This window comes from Epinephelus moara, chromosome 8, assembly GCF_006386435.1.
Source record: "Epinephelus moara isolate mb chromosome 8, YSFRI_EMoa_1.0, whole genome shotgun sequence".
Lineage (NCBI taxonomy): Eukaryota > Metazoa > Chordata > Actinopteri > Perciformes > Serranidae > Epinephelus > Epinephelus moara.
The window spans coordinates 38,256,107-38,275,104 of record NC_065513.1 but is presented as its reverse complement, the minus strand read 5'-3'; the positions used below and the strand labels follow the sequence as shown (position 1 = coordinate 38,275,104).

Here is an 18,998-nt window from a genome sequence, read left to right as displayed (position 1 = left end):
TACTACACACAGAGAGCAGCTGAGGCTGATGGGAATGCAATTTGCTCTGCAGATAACTGGTCATAAACTAAAGTATTGGACTGACCCAGCGAACAACAGATAGCTCGACTGAGTGGTTAAAAATAGCAGCTGTCGTAATTTCCTCTACAACACTTCAAAAACAAAACATCAAATCAGATACTTTTGCACGCAGCACCGCGTTTAATCTGTAAAAAAAAAACAAAGTATAAAAAAAAAGACAAATAATTCGGCACTTAAAACTACAATGTGTCATTTTACACTTGTGTTTTTGCAGATTAAATAAACAAGACTTGTTAATTAGTGATGTTAGCTTTAGCTTTTGACGGCTAGCTGTTTCCCTTTGTTTCCCCTCTTTATGCTAAGCTACACTAAACCAGCTGTTTCATGCAAAAATCTACACGAGATGCTGGTCAATTTTTTTATGCATATTGCAAAGTGCTCTAAAAAGTGAATCACAGGGTGCCAAGGAGCTCACCTGGTGGAGCAGGCACCCCATGTGTAACGGCTACGTCCCTGCCGCAGCGGCTTACTGCTATAAAGGCAATAAAATAATTCATGTAGTGCACAATGGTGGGCCCAGTTTGCCTCACTACACGCAGTGTCTCAGTGTGACTTCTGTGCGTGCACACAGGCTGCAGAGGGCCAACAATGAAGCGATTAGTGCTCACTAAAGTTACAGTCCCACTTAAACAAACCAGTTCTACATCCATTCATCAAACCCTGCTGTGTCAAGACATTAAGAAGGAATAAAGCAAACCATTATCCAGTTTAGTTTACAAAGACTCAGCGCTCTGCCCCTTTGGCACACATTATTATAAGCTACCAGCACTTACACAAACACACAATAGGAAAGTGACTGATGGGGCACAGTAAGAAAACAGTACCACGGGGGGATTTCAAGTGGCAGCTGGGTAACTGTCCCCGCTGCAGAAACAAAACCACTTCAGTGGGTTTGAATGAGCTGCGGGGGGTCGACCCGTTGGCACGACTCTGACCGCAGCTCTCTGGGTTTTCTGTCCACAGCAGACTGCTGGCATTCAAGTCAGGCCAAAGGCATGATGGTCTGCTCTGAGCCATGACTCAGCCTCTGCAGGGTTTTTATTTTAGACAACCACGACCTCGCTGCATGAGGGACGACGGTTATGGTGCCTGTGGAGGTTTCTTTTTTTACGTTGATTTCACAGGAGACAAAAATCACATTTCAGATTGCCATAAACTGTAACCATCTCATAAAAATGTCAACGCTATAAAAGGATATTAGCGAAATGATCACTGATACATTACATCAATCTTCCTCTGACTGTGTCTGTCTGCTAAAAATAAAGTTTTGAGGAGCAGATCCAGTAAATATTTTTGGAAAAGTATTTAAAGACACGAGTCCTGCAGCTGATTGCAGTGAATATTTCTCCAGTCAAAGTGGGATCAGCTGCGGTTTTATCTCAAATATGTGCTTGATGGTTTGTTGCTCAATGCACTGAAGCGTCCCACATCCCACATTTGGCAGTTACTTCATTTCAAGAGGAGACGTACTGCAAAAAAAAACTGGCTCACAACTAAAGAACGTAATAGTATTGTCTTGTGTGGAGGCTCAAACCACCTTGTCTGGGTCCAGAACTTTGAATCTGCCCACTCCATCGAGTTGACTGAGTGCAACAAGCTGACAATTGTGTCTGAAAGTCTGATAATGCCTCATATTTTGGAGGTAGGTTGACTAGTATCTTAGTCATAATTTAGCTTGTTTTGCTTACAATCATTTCTATATTTACAGGGTTTTTTTGGAATTGATTACATTTGAATGAGTCACTGCTTTGTCAAAGTTAAACAAAGGTCAAAGCATCAAGAAATGCAGCTGGTTAACAGGCAACTTGACCGTTCATATTTTCATGATCCACTGTTAACTTGATTTTTACATTGCATATAATGTATATATTTCTGATTTTAACTTTATTTGCACCTCATGTCAGAGTGACAAACTATACACTGGCTGCAGAGGGCCAACAATGGAGCGATTAGTGCTCACTAAAGAACTGAGAACTGAGTTTTTGGCTTCTACCATTTGAGTGTGTGCCGTATTGACATTTCGTGCAATGGCAGACGTAACCAAAATAGTGTTGACTCTAACTATGCTAACGGAACTTTTTGCATGTTTGCACAGTTACTCTTCCAGTATGTTGAGGAATAGAGGCGTCAGAATGCGCTGCAGAAGGACCTTTTTTCTGCTTCTTCTTGCTTTGGGGTTATGGTTATATCACTGTCTGATTGTTCGGCATGCTCTTGACAGCGTGGACAGATATTTTTGGGGTTTTTTTTGAGAAGGAAGGGGAGAAAAACTAGGGATGCACGATAGCAGATTTTTTGCTGATATCCAATATACCGATATATTGCAACTTATTTGGTCACTAAGTGATACCGATATTGATATATCCACCTTTTTCCCCACCTAATTTTAGTGATCATCAGGTCTCTTCTTTAGTGGATTTAACATCATATTATGCATGCATACTCTTATCGTGATGGCCCACCAGCAGATGGAGACATGAAATAAAATACTTTTCACTGTAAGTGATATTAATTCTTTGTACAAATTAAGAAGTTAAATTTAAAATATGCAAACTTTTAATTTAATAAACAAAGTCTCCCATGGCTTAGCTCCAACACCACTTGTAGCTTATATCAGCAGAAGAACAAACATTAATCGTGTCACTAGGGGGTTACATCGGAGGAGATTGTACAGTTCCATTGAGGAAAACTGCTTTTAGACAGTAAGCCTGGTCTGTAAGAGATTCAAGAGAGTGGTAGAAAAATAGCCTTTTGGCTAATTATGGCATTTTTATACCATATGAATATATTAATCTGCACTGTCCCTTCTTAAATAAATTTAACTAATCTAAACTTAACTAAAAGCAAGTTGGCAAGTTTTGATAGTTTATTTTAAAGCCAATACTATCACCGTTAACGTGCCGATATTATTGTGCATCCCAAGGAAAAAACTTTTTTCAAAAAGACCTGTGTACGTGTCGGCTTGGCTTTAAAGACAGTTGGGTTGTGTGCTTCGTCACTAATTTATATTGCACAAGTAGAGATGCTAACAAGGCTAAAAAAGCAGGCAGTCCCTCAACACCCCTCGCCCAAAACACTGGATTTACTTCACTTCCCATAATGCATCTCACAACCATTTTGTTAGACTCATACCCTGCGTAGTAAATGCCTACATCTTTCCAACTCTACACCTCCACTGTGTATACATTTTTCATTAAAAAAAATCTACGAAAGTCTAAAGACCAAACTGAGATAACATAACAGCTCCTCCACAGGCACAGAAGATGTTATACAAATGTTTTATAGGCTGAATGAATAAAAGATTAACTAAACTTCATGCGTAATATCAGTGAATTGTCCCTTTAAAAGAACTGGTTGCTGCAAACTAAACAAAAGCTTCACAATAGATAATATTCTGGCTTCTAAAACCAACAACAAAGACGCAGAAAAATCAATGTCAGATTAGATTTTCCTCACAATATCAGACCGACTGCCTGACTACCACTTTAACAATTTAGAGTGTAAATTATCCACAACACTGGAGCATCTTTACGTTAAAAAAAACCCTGTCTTTTTTAAATTCTTTGGGTGCAGCAGGTGACCACGTTGGCATGTTAACTGCCAACACTGCAGAGAAGCTTTTTTTAAAGTTCACAGAGGGGGGAGGAGGTTAGCAGTGTTAGCGTAGCATTCCTCAGCATTTTTCACATTCTGTTAAAATGCACAATAAAAACACCTCGTTGCGTTCGCTGCCTTTGAAGTGAATCCACACATTTTTCTCTTGACGAGATCTACGTACTAAAGGTATGATACCTTTTGGTCTCAGAGTCGTACACACGGAGGTGGCAGACGGTCCTGAGAGCATCTGTCCTGCATGCTGCGCATTCCTGGAGAGATTTTGGAAGCAAGAAGCTTCACTCTCTCCTGTTAGTCTGGACAGGAATGTGAGCCGTCTGCAGGTGTGTGTGTGTGCGGAGCTGACAGCGTTTGTTTCACACTGCAGCGTGGAAATCTTCTCTACATGTTGCACCGTGTGAACGCAAAAATCCTCTGTGTGTTTCAGAAGCATGAGAGTTGCAGACGTAACTGACAGAGGAGCTAATAATTTAGTTTTTTGTTCACTATAAGATCATTTTTAACATTCCTGCGAGTATGTGACATGTCCTTTAGATGAATATGTAAACAGATACATACAGCAAAAATTAAAACATACTTTGGAAGTATCACGTATTCTTTTTACAAAATGTTGTTATCCAAAGTAATAAAAAACAGGGCTGCACATTTAATGGAAGGATTATCAAGATCGCAATATGGCAAAGGGCAATATCCAAATTGTAGAAGCTGTAATTTTTTGATATAAGTAAAATATGACACAACATGTGATTATAAATGACGCACTGTGGTGCTGCATAGATGCCATAGAGGCCTACGAATCACAATCCAGACTTAAGGGGACATACTTGTTTAGTACAGATCCCAGCAAAAATTACATCAGCATAATTTTTACTTTTTTTTTCAGTGAAAATTAAATGGAAAAATAACGATTCCATAAAAACCACCACACCATAAAATAAAAGCGACTCATCAAAACCATAATATCTCTCAAAATATTGCAATTTTTTTTCTGTATATTGTGCAGCCCTTATTAAAAACTAAAATAAAATGTACTATTTGGTTTTGCTTGGTGAGGAGTTTTGTCTGATTGCTGCTGAAATACGAAGCAGTTGTTTGTGTTGTTTTAACTCTGTACCCACCTATGTGCAGCACTTTGGTCGACTGCCGTCGTTTTAAATGTGCTCTAGAAATAAATCCTGACTGACTTGACTTGAGTTACACTGACTTGATTTTTTGACATGATTTCCCAAATATTTGTAGCAACATATAGTACAGCACATGTAAGCAAAAATCACATATATGGATCAAACTGATAAGAAAAACTAAAATATTAATTTCAACCACATCACTCAGCTCTGTATACAAGTGATCGACCTGTTGCTCATTTGTTTTGACCCTCCTGCTACTAACACACTTAGCAAGATGCAGTGAAGCAGCTTCAACTTTTCACAATGTAAAATCAATGCAACCTCCGTGAGCTGTTCACTGCGGCCACCAGCTGCTTAGAGGCAACGATAGCGAGCTGTCCTTCTGCAGACTTCAACATGGATTTGTTAGGGGGGGGGTTTATGTTTTTTTCTCATAACATGCACTCCTCCTCTCAGTAGTGTGATGGTAGTTGAGTGGGCACCAGAGAGCTTTTGTCATTTTGACATGATAACGATACAACATGTTTCGGGGTTCACGTGACGTAACTTGTCCATCTTCCCCAGAGAGCAGAGCTGAGGAGGGGGGGCGGAAGGAACCCAGAAAAAAAAGGCCTCTGTGTTATTTAGCAGGCTTTGCTATGTAGTTATGTTGTTATGGCCTTTTGTAATTTTTTAAAGTAGTAGTAAAAATAGTATTCATAAAAAAAAGAAGAAAGAAAAAGTAAAAGATAAACATTTTTTTCTTCCCCCATGAATGGCGGCGCCCTTAGCATTCACCCTTACTGCCTATGCCACAGGTCGGCACTGCTACAAGACTTCAAATGTCATACAGTGCAAGTGCACAGATTTTTTCACTAATATAAACTCATGGTTACTGAATGACTTTAGATTAAAACAAACAAACAAAAAACTTTAGATTTCTAAATTCCTGATGCAAGAATGAAGCTTTCTCTTCTGTGTTGTTCAGACAGACGCAGATGTGTTGCAGGAGCTCGCCAGTTAAATATACATGTCATGACATAAGCCTGAAACTGGACACCTGATTCTACATTTGGCCCCATTGTATCCTCATCCAGCTCCGTTTATTTTAGTAAGCATGAGCACATGTTGTTCTTTAGGCAGCCAGGAATCATTTGACATGTATTAGTAAATAATTAACCAGCAATTTACTGAAGGAAATAACTTCTCGTCCTGCAATGCAACTGCGATGATTCAATCTGATAAACAAGATGCTCATCCGAGACAAAACATGGCAGATAAAAACAGAACATGCTGCAGTACAACCAGCACATGCACAATAAAATCCAAACAAAATGGAACCTGGTAAAATATATGTAATAAAAGGGGTTGTTTACCTGGGCCACTGCCATTCACGTGCATGGTTTGAGCCATGGCTGCAGCTGCGTGCTCTCAGTCCCACAACAAGACCTACTGCGGTCATGCAACTGCCATGCATCAAGTCCAGATTACCATGCAACCTGCAGACTGGGACAAAACACAAAACACATTTTAGACATTTTGCTCACAACACATTAGTTGTTAAGAGTCACATGCAGACAGGTCGAGCAGCAACACCTCTTTATATCACAGAGCTCTGCAGATATATCTTAATTAAAAGCCTGACATGATGTACGACTACATCGGCTAACAATATAAAAACACAAACATTCAGGACAGAAACTTCTCCATGACAAGAGTCCTGTCAAACCACTGATTTAACCCTTTTAAACCTGAGCAAGTTGGCTTGATGTCTTTCAAAAACATGGGAAGAAGGCATTAAGCAACAAAAGAAGAAAATGACCTCCCAAAAAATTTAAGAAATTGGTAAAATGAGAAAACTAAAAACTAAAAAATTAGTTTAAAAAAAAAGTTAAAAAACAAACAAACAAGGAAAAAACCTGGAAAAAATGCTTAAAAATTATGAAAATTCTGTAACATAATTTTGAATATGTAACAATAATAAGGATACAATTAAAAAAACTACAAAAATAAATAAAAAATAAAAAATTTTCCCAGCTTTTCTTTTTAAATAATTATCAAAATCTATTAATTTTTTGCAATTCCTGCGACATATCATTCAAAGGTTTAAATACTTGCGAAAGGCATCTGAAAGCAGCACAAGAAAAGTGATGTAACTCCAAGTATCCAAGGGTTAAACACGATAATCTCTTACACTGAATGTGACTAAGACTTTGCTGCAGTGCTTTGACAGCTGTTTTGTCCTTGAACTTGTCAATTTTTAAGTAACTGACATGTTAAATTTACACTATGGTTGAGTCACTGAAAACAAAGTTTAATGGAAAAACAGTCCAATGTTTGACCAGTGACACTGCATGTACTCAGATCCTTCACTTAAGTTAAAGTACCAATACTGAGATCATGATTTTGACTTGACAAGACTTTGGAAACATCATGCATTTAATGAACTCAAAAAACTTGAACTTTTAATATAATTAATGTAGAAAAAATAAATTAAAAATAAATGAAAAAGAGATAAATAAAATAATATAATACATATAAAACAGAAATATAAACAGGGTGCAAAGGGAGACCACAAACTGTTGGCAGAGGAGCTGTGGACTGTGATTGGTCTGAGCAGCATGCATGAGGATGAATCACAATATAATACAACTTATTATATTTCTCACTTTGACGTACTGAAGTTGCTTAATTTGTTGCTTGTCGCTAAATCTAGCAAGGAGGCTGCAAAGTTGGCAACACTGAGCGCACTGCTGTAAAGGAAAAGGGTGCGCTGGATTTACAACACATGACGAAATGAGATTGCAAAACAGGAAGTGTCACAGTGATTATTCTATCTGGATTATCTTGTTTTCATCATTGTCGGAGGCCAAAATCATCATGGAAAATAAAACTCCAGTAACTGCCCACTGAAATGTAGTCGAGTACTGAAGTATAAAGTAGAATAAAAAATAGATATACCAGAGTAAAATACCTCAAAACTGTGCTTAAGAACAGAATTTAGAGGTCAACAATTTCTTAATGTTTCATAACACAAAACCTTTTTTCTTTGTGAAATCTGAAGCCCACTTTAAGTGATGGACGGCGCTGACCTCTGCTTTTTCACAGGTGTGTTTGCGTCTGACATTTATGAACATAGAGGTCCTGTGTGCGCCAGCCCGCTCATCATCAATGGATACATTATGAGCCGGAACAAAAGAGCTATTCTCTTCCCATAAAACAGGAGCCAACGTGAGGGGAAAAGTCGACTTGCTGGGCCACAGAGAGGCCTGGTTTGTTAAGAGAGCATCTGGAGGAGTAAAGATGGAGACAAGGTTGGCTCAGATGGACCCAGGCTCCTTTTTAGACTCTCTAATGACCTCAGACTCTATTTATCAGCAAGACCTCAGATCCTCTGACCTGTTAAGTGGGATTCAGGCCCCCTGGTGGTCTTAAGAGGCTCCTTAAGGGTCCTCAGCAAAATAACACTAGCTTCAGTTTCACTATGAGTGACACTATACTCACTACATGTGTCATGTATGATGGAACAAGTTAAATAAGTCATCCTTCAGCTTGTGCACTAATCATTTATTGTTGTTTTTCTTTACTTTGTGGCAGCCTGCTGAAATAAAAACTCTACTCTCTCTATTTTTCTGTTTACAGCACCACTGGAAGCATTTATGAGCTTATTCATGTGTGAAGACCCTCAAACAAATGGTGTTTTCTTGAATAAGATCCTACAAAATGAGGAATGTGGTTTTGTTACCATTATTATCTGAAGCAATATACACCCAGTTCAAAGGTCAAAGGTAAGATTAATTGCAGGGTTGTTTTATTGGACTGTATTAGTCTCAGCAAGGTCGATCTAATAAATAAAAACTTGGCATCTATTATAATATTTCCCTGAAATCAATGTGGAGACGTTTCATAGATGGATAATCCACCTAAAACATATTAAATAATTTAAAGCACTTTATCAGGTTGATGCAGAAATCCTGTGAATCTAATAAACTCATTAAGCAGTCCTGCTAATTGATTTATGCCGAGGTTAGACTGCACAATATCCGCCTTGTAATAGTCTGATCCAACAGACTGTCTGAGCGCTGGCAACAGTTCTTTTTGGCTTTTTGACCACAAAACTCCTTCCTGATGACATCACACAAGTCAAGAGAGACAGCAAGCTTTGCTTTGCATCACTGATGTTTTGCTGAATGACAATAAAAAGGATCTTGAATCTTGAATCAAGGTATGACTGATCAGCAACATGGCCTGCAACTAACCATTTTTTTTCCATTATCAATTAATCAGTATTTTCACGATAATAAAAATTGTGAAAAACACCTAATACAACTTCCTAGATCCCAAGGCAACATCTTCAGATTGCTCTTTTGTCCAACCAACAGTCCAAAACCCCCAAAACTCTTCAATTAGTATCATAAATGACAAAAAAGCAGCACATTGTAAGATAAGATAAGATAAGATAAGATTAACTTTACTGTACCACATGTTGGAAATTTGTCTTGGGCTGTAAGAGGTGACCGTCACTGCAAATTCTCACATTTAAGAAGCCAGAACCAGCAGCAAACTCATGACACAGTGACCATCCTAACAGACAGAAATAAAGTAAAGTCTAAACCCAGCATTACACTGCTCACAGTGTATATATAGATTTACATGCACAAAATATTTAGGTTTAATTCTAAAAGAAAGACAAAATTCCAACTAAGCTACGGCTAATGAAACTAATATCCCACTAATATTCCTGTTTACATGCAGCTATGCATTCTCCGATTGGCATGCTCTATGTCGGTTATCACGTCAAAATATAGTAAACAAGGGCGCTCAGTAGCTCAGTGGGTAGAGCGAGCGCCCCATGTACAAAGGCAGTGCCCTTGCCACAGCGGCGACGCGCTCAATTCCAGCTGCATGTCGTCCCCTCTTTCTCCCCTCTTCATGCTTCAAAGCTTTCCTGTCATTAAAGGCAAAAAGCCCCAAAAATAATCTTCAAAATAAATAAATTAATTAAAAAATATAGCAAAGTAAAAAGAGTTGAGGCTGCTTGTGCCATTTCCCTCCTTTGGACAAGTTTTCCACCGGTGGTGCTCCTGTTTGACGGCGCATACACAACCTCTGTCTTTCATTCCACCTTCTTGAAAAGGTCAGTGTTGCTTTATTTGTGCACATCCAAAAACCCGCTGATATCCAAGTCTTTCATGATGTTTGAAAGTAGGTGTGTTTCTCCTTCTGATCAGAAATCAGTCTTGTCCTCTGGGCATGCATCTCTGCCCCTGCCCTGTAAACTGTTAGCTAGTTGGAGTGTGTACAACTCAAGATGCCAGCTGAGACACAGATTTCAAATGCTGTGTATACATGTCCAAAAAAATGCTCCAAAAACCTGAGTAATAAGGGCATATCCCACATGTCTTATCGGAAAATGCTACATTTGGAAAAAGGCCTAATTCAGAACATCCAAAGAGCATTTGCAGTTTACATCAACCAATCAATCGGAGTATTTTATATTTAGAATAAAAGTGGCGTAATCACGGGCATGTAAGTATACAAACAGGGTACAAACAGGGTTATTAAAAGGGGAAGCTTAAGCTACAGCAACATTTCCACTGTTGCACATGGATGTATTTCAAACCTACTGAGAGGCACAACTGATTGAAACAGCCCTCTGATCCACTTAATCAGACCTGTGGTCACATAACGAGTCTGAGGGGACATCTGAAAGGTCACTGTCAGTCATCACTTTCACTCCTCTGCAGCAAATCCTTGTTTACATCCAAATAAAGCAGCGCAGCAACGTCATTAGGCCGATGTGTCTAAATTCAAACTGTCTGTCATCCTGAAGACCAGTTATAGACCTGATAAAGAGAGGAACGAGATACCAACCGCCCGTTAGAGCACCCCGGACTGTTCCAACACCCAAATAGACCGAAATCTATTTATTCTGTCGTCCCGCCTCCTCTGAGCTACTCTCCCTCGCACTCAAAATGAGCTACAGCATGTGAAGTAACAAGTTAGCCTCAAGCAGCCTCTAAACTGCATTTGACACTGTGCCATTAGGTCATTTGGAGAAAAATGTATGGCCTAAGGGTGCAAAACAAAAGAAGGAGGATGTTTCTTCTGTGTAAAAATCATCATGACGGACGGGAGGAGTGAATGTAGATGAACAAAATAAAGACGAAAGAAAACCTTAGACTAAAAAAGCAGTTAGAAACAATGAAGTGCATGGAAAATATCACTTTCTGTTGAAAATCACTGACATTACTAACATTAACTAATATTCTAGGAAGCATCTAAAAGAGCCAAGATGCCGTTACCGGCTTGAATGGCATTTTTATATTGTTGCAGTTTAAGATTTGGCGCCAAACTCCAAATGTAACAGACACTGCGGCCTTCCTGACAGCATGAACAGAGAGTCTCCACATGAATGACACCAATCACAACAATCAATGTGCACAGAAAGACAAAGACAGGCCCGACATGACTCATATGCTTCTCAATTTACCTACTGCTGGGAGGTGGGTTCGAAATGGAAACGAAAACAGGTGCAATCTCACTACAAACATGTTTAAAAGAGGCACGTTCACCGATGAGATTTCATGCTGGCCGTGTGCTGATGCACACATGTAGTGCTATGAATATAAAGTGAGTAATTCCACCCAAAATACAAGCTCTTCTGTCCAACTTCATGCATACACATTCTGAACAAACACATAACAAGACAAGAAGAACATCTGGACTGACCAAACATCTCCCAAACGTCCGTTTCCATGGGCTGCAAGAAAGCAAACCTGAAGGAAGGAGCAGGAAATCCTCAGATATCACATGAAGGACAGAAAAAGAGAAACCTCATCCTCATCAGTAACAGCATCACTTATTCAGCAAGTAGGTTGCTTTGAGACTTTCTCACCTTTCCTTTATCACATGCTAGCAGAGGAAAAATATTATAGCCTACGCACGTGGCCTACGCCTTTGTGAGCATTTATACTTGTGTGGTGGTGTGTCTGTGTCACTCTGCAGTTACACCTCCAGAACACTAGTTGGCGGTGGGGTTTCTGTGAAGTGCTGTTAAGTCTAGCTGATTCAAAAACACACATTACACATGTCTTAATAGAGACAATTACAAACTCAAGCACTCAAATCAGCTTCACTATAACTCGCAGCATTCACAGACAAACACTTGTCTTTATCTGGACACATTTTCCCCACAAATACAACATGCTAACATTATTAGCACAAGCCTATGGCATTTTACATTGTATAAATTAGCCTAGCAGCTAGCTAAGATTTCCTCTACTCATATAAAACCAGGGACAACAGCAACATTTAACAAAGGTAATGTCACAAAATCCAGCTCCATTACAACTCACAAGGTTCACTGACAAAACAACTGTCTCACACGAAACACGTTTTCCTAACAAATATAACATGCTAACCTTATTAGCACAAGCCTATGGCATTTTACATTGATTAGCCTGGCGACAAGCAGAGATTTCCTCTGCTCATATGAAGCCAGGATAAATCACACACAAGACTTAAAATGCTATGTTGTGGAGGTTTTATTGTTTCTTATCTGTGAAATTTAAGTAAATATAAGCTTTGTTTCCACTGAGGGAAATGGAGGCTCTACATCGAAGCAGAGCCTAAGCCATAGGTATGGCGTTGATTGGACAAATAAGTATAAATCCCGCTTGAGAAACTGAAAAAGTAAAGCAATAAACCTCCCTGTCCTACGAAGAATTTAAAGGACTAGACAACACTTTTGCTTCTTCCTCTCCTGCTGTACAGCAACGTCACATTCGTTTAATGATCCACATATTGAGGAACTCACATTGCTGCTCATCATTCACCATGTCGACCTGCTGGTATTTCAGCATTTCTCTGAACACCCTCAGGAACACACAAGCTTTCAGCCTGTTGCATAATCACTCAGTAAACCTGGGTGGACTCACATGAAAGTAAACTTTGTTTAAGACTTCAATGTAACATGCAGGAGTTTAAAAACGGGCCTCGATGATTATCACATTACATCTCTGGAGCTTTTGTCCAGCAGACGTTTAAGGAACTGATGCCAACACAATATGTTCTTCAGCATATGGGATCATGTCAGGTTAAGCATGAAACAAGGTGGTATTGTGACATGTTGCAGGATCCTGCAGGATCTGAAGTACAGTCAGACATACATTAATGTTCAAATGTCTGGAATCTCCTGCCATGAAGGCATGATTGGGTGAGAGGACTACTCTATATTTCTGAATGGTCTTTGATGCTTTTAGGTTGTAGAGAGTGCTCTTTTAATGGATGCCATTTTGTCTGAAGGGTTTGTTTTACAAATGGAGAATAAAAAGCTGTGCAATTGTTCAACCAGACTGACGACTGAAAGGTCAGAATGAGACAAAGATCCTCTGAGCAACAGTTCAATAAGAAGAAATCAGCAGTCCCTGGTAAAAGAAACTGGAAGATTAGCATCAGAATGTGTACAGCTTTAAATAGGTACTGGGTCCTGTTTCTGTGTCACAATAGGTGCACAATAATGTCTATAACAAGCTGGAGTTAAAGACCTTAGTGATATGAAAAATTTCTAGGGCTGTACCCAAATATTCGGATATTCGAATATTCCTTTCTATGGGTAGGTATTCGTTATGAAAATTTGATAGTCGATATTCGTTTTTTAATTTACTTTTTTTTTTTACATATGTTTTGGTGCTAAATGTAGTCTTTTTGTTGTTGGTAAATGTAGGTTATCAATAAAAATCAAAACTTTTAAATTGCATTGTTAAAAATGTGAAAATATAGTATAGCCTACCAACGGAGCTTGTGCGCACGGCACGCTTGAGCGCATCCGTCTGAGGCTGTGGATCAATGCCAAGTTTTACCACTTTATCACTATTCCCTCTAACTTGTAGCTGTTTTTTCGTTATCTTTTGAATTTAATATGAATTATGGAACCGTTTTTGTCAACGTTCGTTTCCCCCCGTTTTGAGTGTCTGCCAGCAACCAATTACTTGCAGAGGCTTCCTACAACTTGTTTCAACGGTTCCGATTTAATCAGAAGACAAATTAAATGTGAAAATTGTGAAAATCAAAAGAAAGCATAGAATAATGCACTGTGCAAAAAACTCCGCAAAACAATTAGGTCCGAAAAAACCCCGGAGTCCGCCGCCGCCGCCATTTCAAAAACAATATGGACTTTTAATCATCATCAGAAATTGCTAACATTGCAGATTTATGACAAACTCATGGCTTTTGATAATCATTCGGTTGTCATATCCAAAAATGCTTGGGAGTATGAGCTTGGGGCAAATTTGACGAATCAATAGTGGGACAAAACTGTCTACAATACACACTCAACTACTCCTTGTGCCAGGCTGCAGCTTCTACAACTCAAGGGATTACACAGAGTCCATTTCAGCAAATCTCAACTATCTGAAACATATCCTAATATTGTGGACCAATGTAACAGATGCCATGCCTCTTCTTGTAATTTGAGTCATATGTTCTTCTTCTGCCCCAGACTGCACAGATTCTGGACTGTCTTTTTCTATACTGTAAGGTTTTAGGAGTCCAGATAAAAATGGATCTCTTTATTGCTATATTTTTTAGGTTTAACGGTGAAAGGCTCTTCTGACAGGTTTACTCGGAAATGGAATTATTTTATGAACTACTTTAATTCCTTATCAACACTGCCCTTGGACTGTTCTGTTAACAAAAAAAAGGGAATAGCACTTGTAACTCTCTATTGTTGTCATCTATCTATCCCTCATATATAAGATCAAGGGAAAAAGAGGAATTAGCAGAGGTATACTTCATTCATTCATTTATCCCTCGTCCTCCTTTTGATCTAACAACAGGTGAATGTAAAGCCAAAGGTCTGCTGTAACTCTGCGTCACGCTAATCACTAAGCCCGCCCACTTTTTAGAGATCCAATCAAATGCGAAGGATATGATTTTAATCCCTCTTGTAACTGTACACCGCTCAAATGTTCTGTTTCATGGGGATATATGGCACAACGTGTTGCTTTAGCAAAGATATTCTTCAAATTTCACAACAGAAATAAAAGGTTAGTCTAGGGTTAGCACTGTTGGAACATCAGATGAGTTGACTATGGACTGACAAATCACAGTTTAAACCTCTTCAGTCTAACCACTGAGTAGACTATAGGGGGCCCGAAGGAAAACGACTTCCCTAATTATCCAGAGCCCAGTTGCACTGCTGTCGTTTTAGGGTCACTGATGTTTTTCTGGACTGGAAAACAAATTCAAAATTTTCAACAGTATGAATGATACTGTTTTTATCTATTAAAATATTGAGGAAGGCAAGAGAAACATCAACACAATAGGTGATTCCAAACTGTTGAACAGCAGTGTACATCAAGAACTGTTGTGGTCACACATTGCTTTTGTAGTAACATGTTAACTTCAACACTGAGATGTGCTATTCTAACAGCCATGCAGCTTACCTGTAACTCTCATTCTAACTTCCTCCCACAGCTCGCAGGTAGCAAACACTGACTGAGTCCACAAGAGCCCCCGACAACGAGCCTATACCCAGCAGCCCTCTGAGCGAGGGGGATAAGTTTCACGGCTAAGATTAGACGACTTCCTCAGATGACAGCTAAACGATCTGTGTCCTATAAGAGGAAACAGGACTTTAGGCTGTTTTTATGTAGAAGCGACCCCTCCGCTGGGCCTCCAGGTGAAGCGCATGGCAAGCTCATCTGGTTAACGACCTGCGGACACTCTCTGGGCCTGCACTAACCTTCAACTCCTGGCTGAAAAACACTTAATGAGGCAGACGATAGGGCGTAGATGGAAAGTCTTTTCATGAGCGGTTACATATTAACCGACAAAGTTTCCTTTTAAGCCTCAGCGGCTGAAGGTGAGGACGGAGAGTAAACAAAAAACAACCGCCAGATCTTAACCAAGCTGAGCCCAGGACCACCAGAGAAACTCTTTCAAAATAAAAGACGTGTTAATCAGGTCAATCAGGAGATCTCTTGGTGGAGACTGTAAGATACATGTGAGAAATGGCTGCTTTCTGTTTTATATCACTTGGAATATTTTGGGGTTTTGGACTGTTTATCACACATTACATCTAATTTAGAGACGTCACTTATACCTCTGGGAAACAATGATTTTCACTTGAAAAAACAAATTATCAGCAGATTAACTGAAGATAAGCCTTTAAATGAACCATTTAGGAGAGATATCCTTTATTTTCAGGACGTAATCCTTAATTTTGTGTCAAGAAAGGCTACATCTAAAGATAATTTTTCATTTTTGATTAAACTGTCGGATTATTTTAATGATTAAATGAGTAATTAAATCAACAGTAGTCCATAGGTGAGTGCTAAAATCTGAAGATATTAATTCTGATTATATTTACACTATATAAAAACATGTAAAAGCAGCAAATTCACACATTTAGGAAGCTGGAACTTTAATATTTGGGATTTATTTATTTATTTATTTTGGACTGATGGTTGGACAAAACATTTTTAGACATAAGTTTTAGGCACCAAGAGCTTGTGATGGGAATTTTTTTCAGTTTTCTTTTCTTTTACTTTTCAAAAACACCAAATGACTGATTGCTTATAACTGTACTAATAATGAATAAGAAATAAAATAATAAGTTGCAATAATGAATCACACCTTTCCTTTTTCTGTAACAAGACATCATCTTTACACCTAAGGAAATTGCAATCAGTATTTTGAAATTTAATACACCAATTAATTAGTCAAACAGTCAAGAAAATAATCATCAGATTAACTGATCATTAAAAGCACTGAGTTGCAGCTCTATACTAAAGAAAGTGAGCCAAGGATCAGAGATGATGGAGGGCAAATTAAGCAATTCAGCAAATCTGGAGAACTTATTATTTAGTCTTCCACAATTATATAATTTGTGAAAACAAATTGTAAATCTTGTGAGTAAAAATCACTAATCTGAAAGACTAAATTATCAAAAATATTTTTAATAAATGTTCTTTTTTAATTACCTCAAGTGTAAGTGTTAAATCGAGTGCTTTTATCGTAGAGTGAGATCTATCACAACATTTTAAAGTGTACCAAGTCGTCGCATCAAGTCAAAATGGAGTGGAAGTGGAAAAGAAACTCAAATTTTTTCCAAATAATGTAGCAAAGGCAATGAGGAGAATAATTATCTTGTCCTCACCTGGGTCATAAAATAATGACATGCCATCTTACAGTTTTCATTTCTCCCCAGTGACAAAGTATAGAAAAACAAAATAATGTGTGGTTATCACAAAAACACACGCCACCCCTGGATTTGCATCACGGCACACCATTTGAGAACCACTGATGTATAAGAATCAAATGTTCAGCAGTTTTTGAACAATCGACAGGTGAAGTGACACCAAAACATCTGTTAATGCACCAAATGCTATTTTCCTCCAACCAGTGTAAAGGTAAGAACTAAACTACCAATATCTACCCATCAAACCATCAACAGTGTCTCAATAGTGACTTTTCCACATGGCACAGCAGTAAGTGGCTTTGGTGACAACACACATATGAAAACCCACATTTTATTCAACTCTAAAAATCTAATTGAGTTCATAGTGTTGATGAGGTATTAAATCCTTGGATCATGCGTGTCCTGTGTGGCAGAGTTTGTACAGTTTATTGAAGCTGAAAGTCAGTCAATCAGTCAAATAACTAAATCACAGTGGACTTAAACTGGCTGACAAACTGCTGACAGAAGCCAAAGCCTTGTAGTTTTCAAAGTCAGGTGTGACATCATGTTGCTCAAAAGCTCTGATTATGTTCTAAAGTATCAGAGGAGTAGTGACGAAGACGTCATTCAGCTTCCAAAGTAGCTGGTTTCAGCACATTCCCATCAGAAACTATCACTCAGCCCCTTTTAGAGTAACGTAAACTGTACAAACTGATCTTTACGTTTAATTTGAACAAAGACACGACTAAAAAAAAAAAAAAAAAGTATAACTCACCATATTTCACTCACAGAGCAAACAGATTTAAAGTATCCTGATTTGATCCAAGCAGGACTCGTGACTGTAAAATAACAACAGGGCAGCAGCACAACTTTAGCTGACACAAACCTGAACAACTCGTTTTGTTCCTCCTCAGCTGTTACATAAACATGACAGGAGCTGCAGGTGCATTTACACACACACGCAGGTCAGGTTGCTCCTCACAGGGAAGTGTGTGTGTGTGTGTGTGTGTGTGTGTGTGTGTGTGTGTGTGTGTGTGTTTGGCAGCAGACTAAATTATTTACTGTGGAATGAGGAACTCGTCATGCAAAACAAAACCCGATGCAAACTGACAAGCAATCAGTCATTTCATACGTTTGTTTGTTTTCATAGTAAAAACATGCAAACTCCGCTCAGAGGGGCTGTGAATTATAGAAGAGGAAAAGTCTCAACTGTCTGATCTGTTCCCTGGAATTTATACTTCACACCAAAATGATTATTCATTCATTCATTCATTCATTCATTCATTCATGTTCCTGGAGAGCTGTCATTGGGCGAGAGGCCATTTGTCACAGAGCTGACACATAGAGACAGACATCCATTCACGCTCACACCTTTTGACAATTTAGAGTCACCAACTAACCTGACCCAACCCAAATAATTAGTTCCTATTAATTGTTAAATCACGCACTACATACGCCATCTTCAAGTTTATCAAGTTGATCAAGTGATTAGTAAGTAGCTGGGGAATTATTTGGCACTGAAGTTATTTTCAAGATTAAGATTTACTAACTTAGGATGTCATATGTGATTAATAGATAAAAACCAAAATATAGTCTATTCGTTTTGTAAAAAGGCAACATGAAGACGTCATATTAGGAAATTATGATTAGTATTTCATCAATGATAAAGAAAACATCATCAAATAATTAATCTTACTATATAATGAGGAAAACTCTGTGTGTGTGTTCCACGTTTTTCTCCTCACTGACTTGGTCAATCCATGTGAAATTTGGCACAGTGGTAGAGGGTCATGGGAGGATGCCAATGAAGCAATATTACATCAACTGGCCAAAGGGGGGCGCTATAGCAACCGATTGAAATTGCAAACTTTGAATGGGCATATCTCATGCCCCGTATGTCGTAGAAGCATGAAACTTTGCACAGAGATGCCTCTCCACTTAAACACTTCAAATCGATCTCTTCCTAGGAAGTTTGAGCGATCTGCATGAAACTGGGTGAACATAATTTTGAA

At 38.6% G+C, this 18,998-nt stretch overlaps 1 protein-coding gene across 4 annotated transcripts in view; it reads right to left on the bottom strand.

Annotated features, from left to right (window-relative positions):
* The window catches only part of kank1a (KN motif and ankyrin repeat domains 1a), an 86,268-nt gene that overhangs the window by 29,932 nt on the left and 37,338 nt on the right, over positions 1-18,998 (bottom strand). For 3 of the 4 annotated variants that reach the window (XM_050051811.1, XM_050051815.1, XM_050051814.1), the window contains exon 2: positions 6,179-6,308. In XM_050051811.1, coding sequence (XP_049907768.1) covers positions 6,179-6,215 — 37 coding nt within the window. In that variant the 5' untranslated portion in view covers positions 6,216-6,308. Of the gene's footprint in view, positions 1-6,178; positions 6,309-15,250; positions 15,416-18,998 lie in introns of those variants that run through there. The other variant, XM_050051813.1, reaches the window with a different exon arrangement.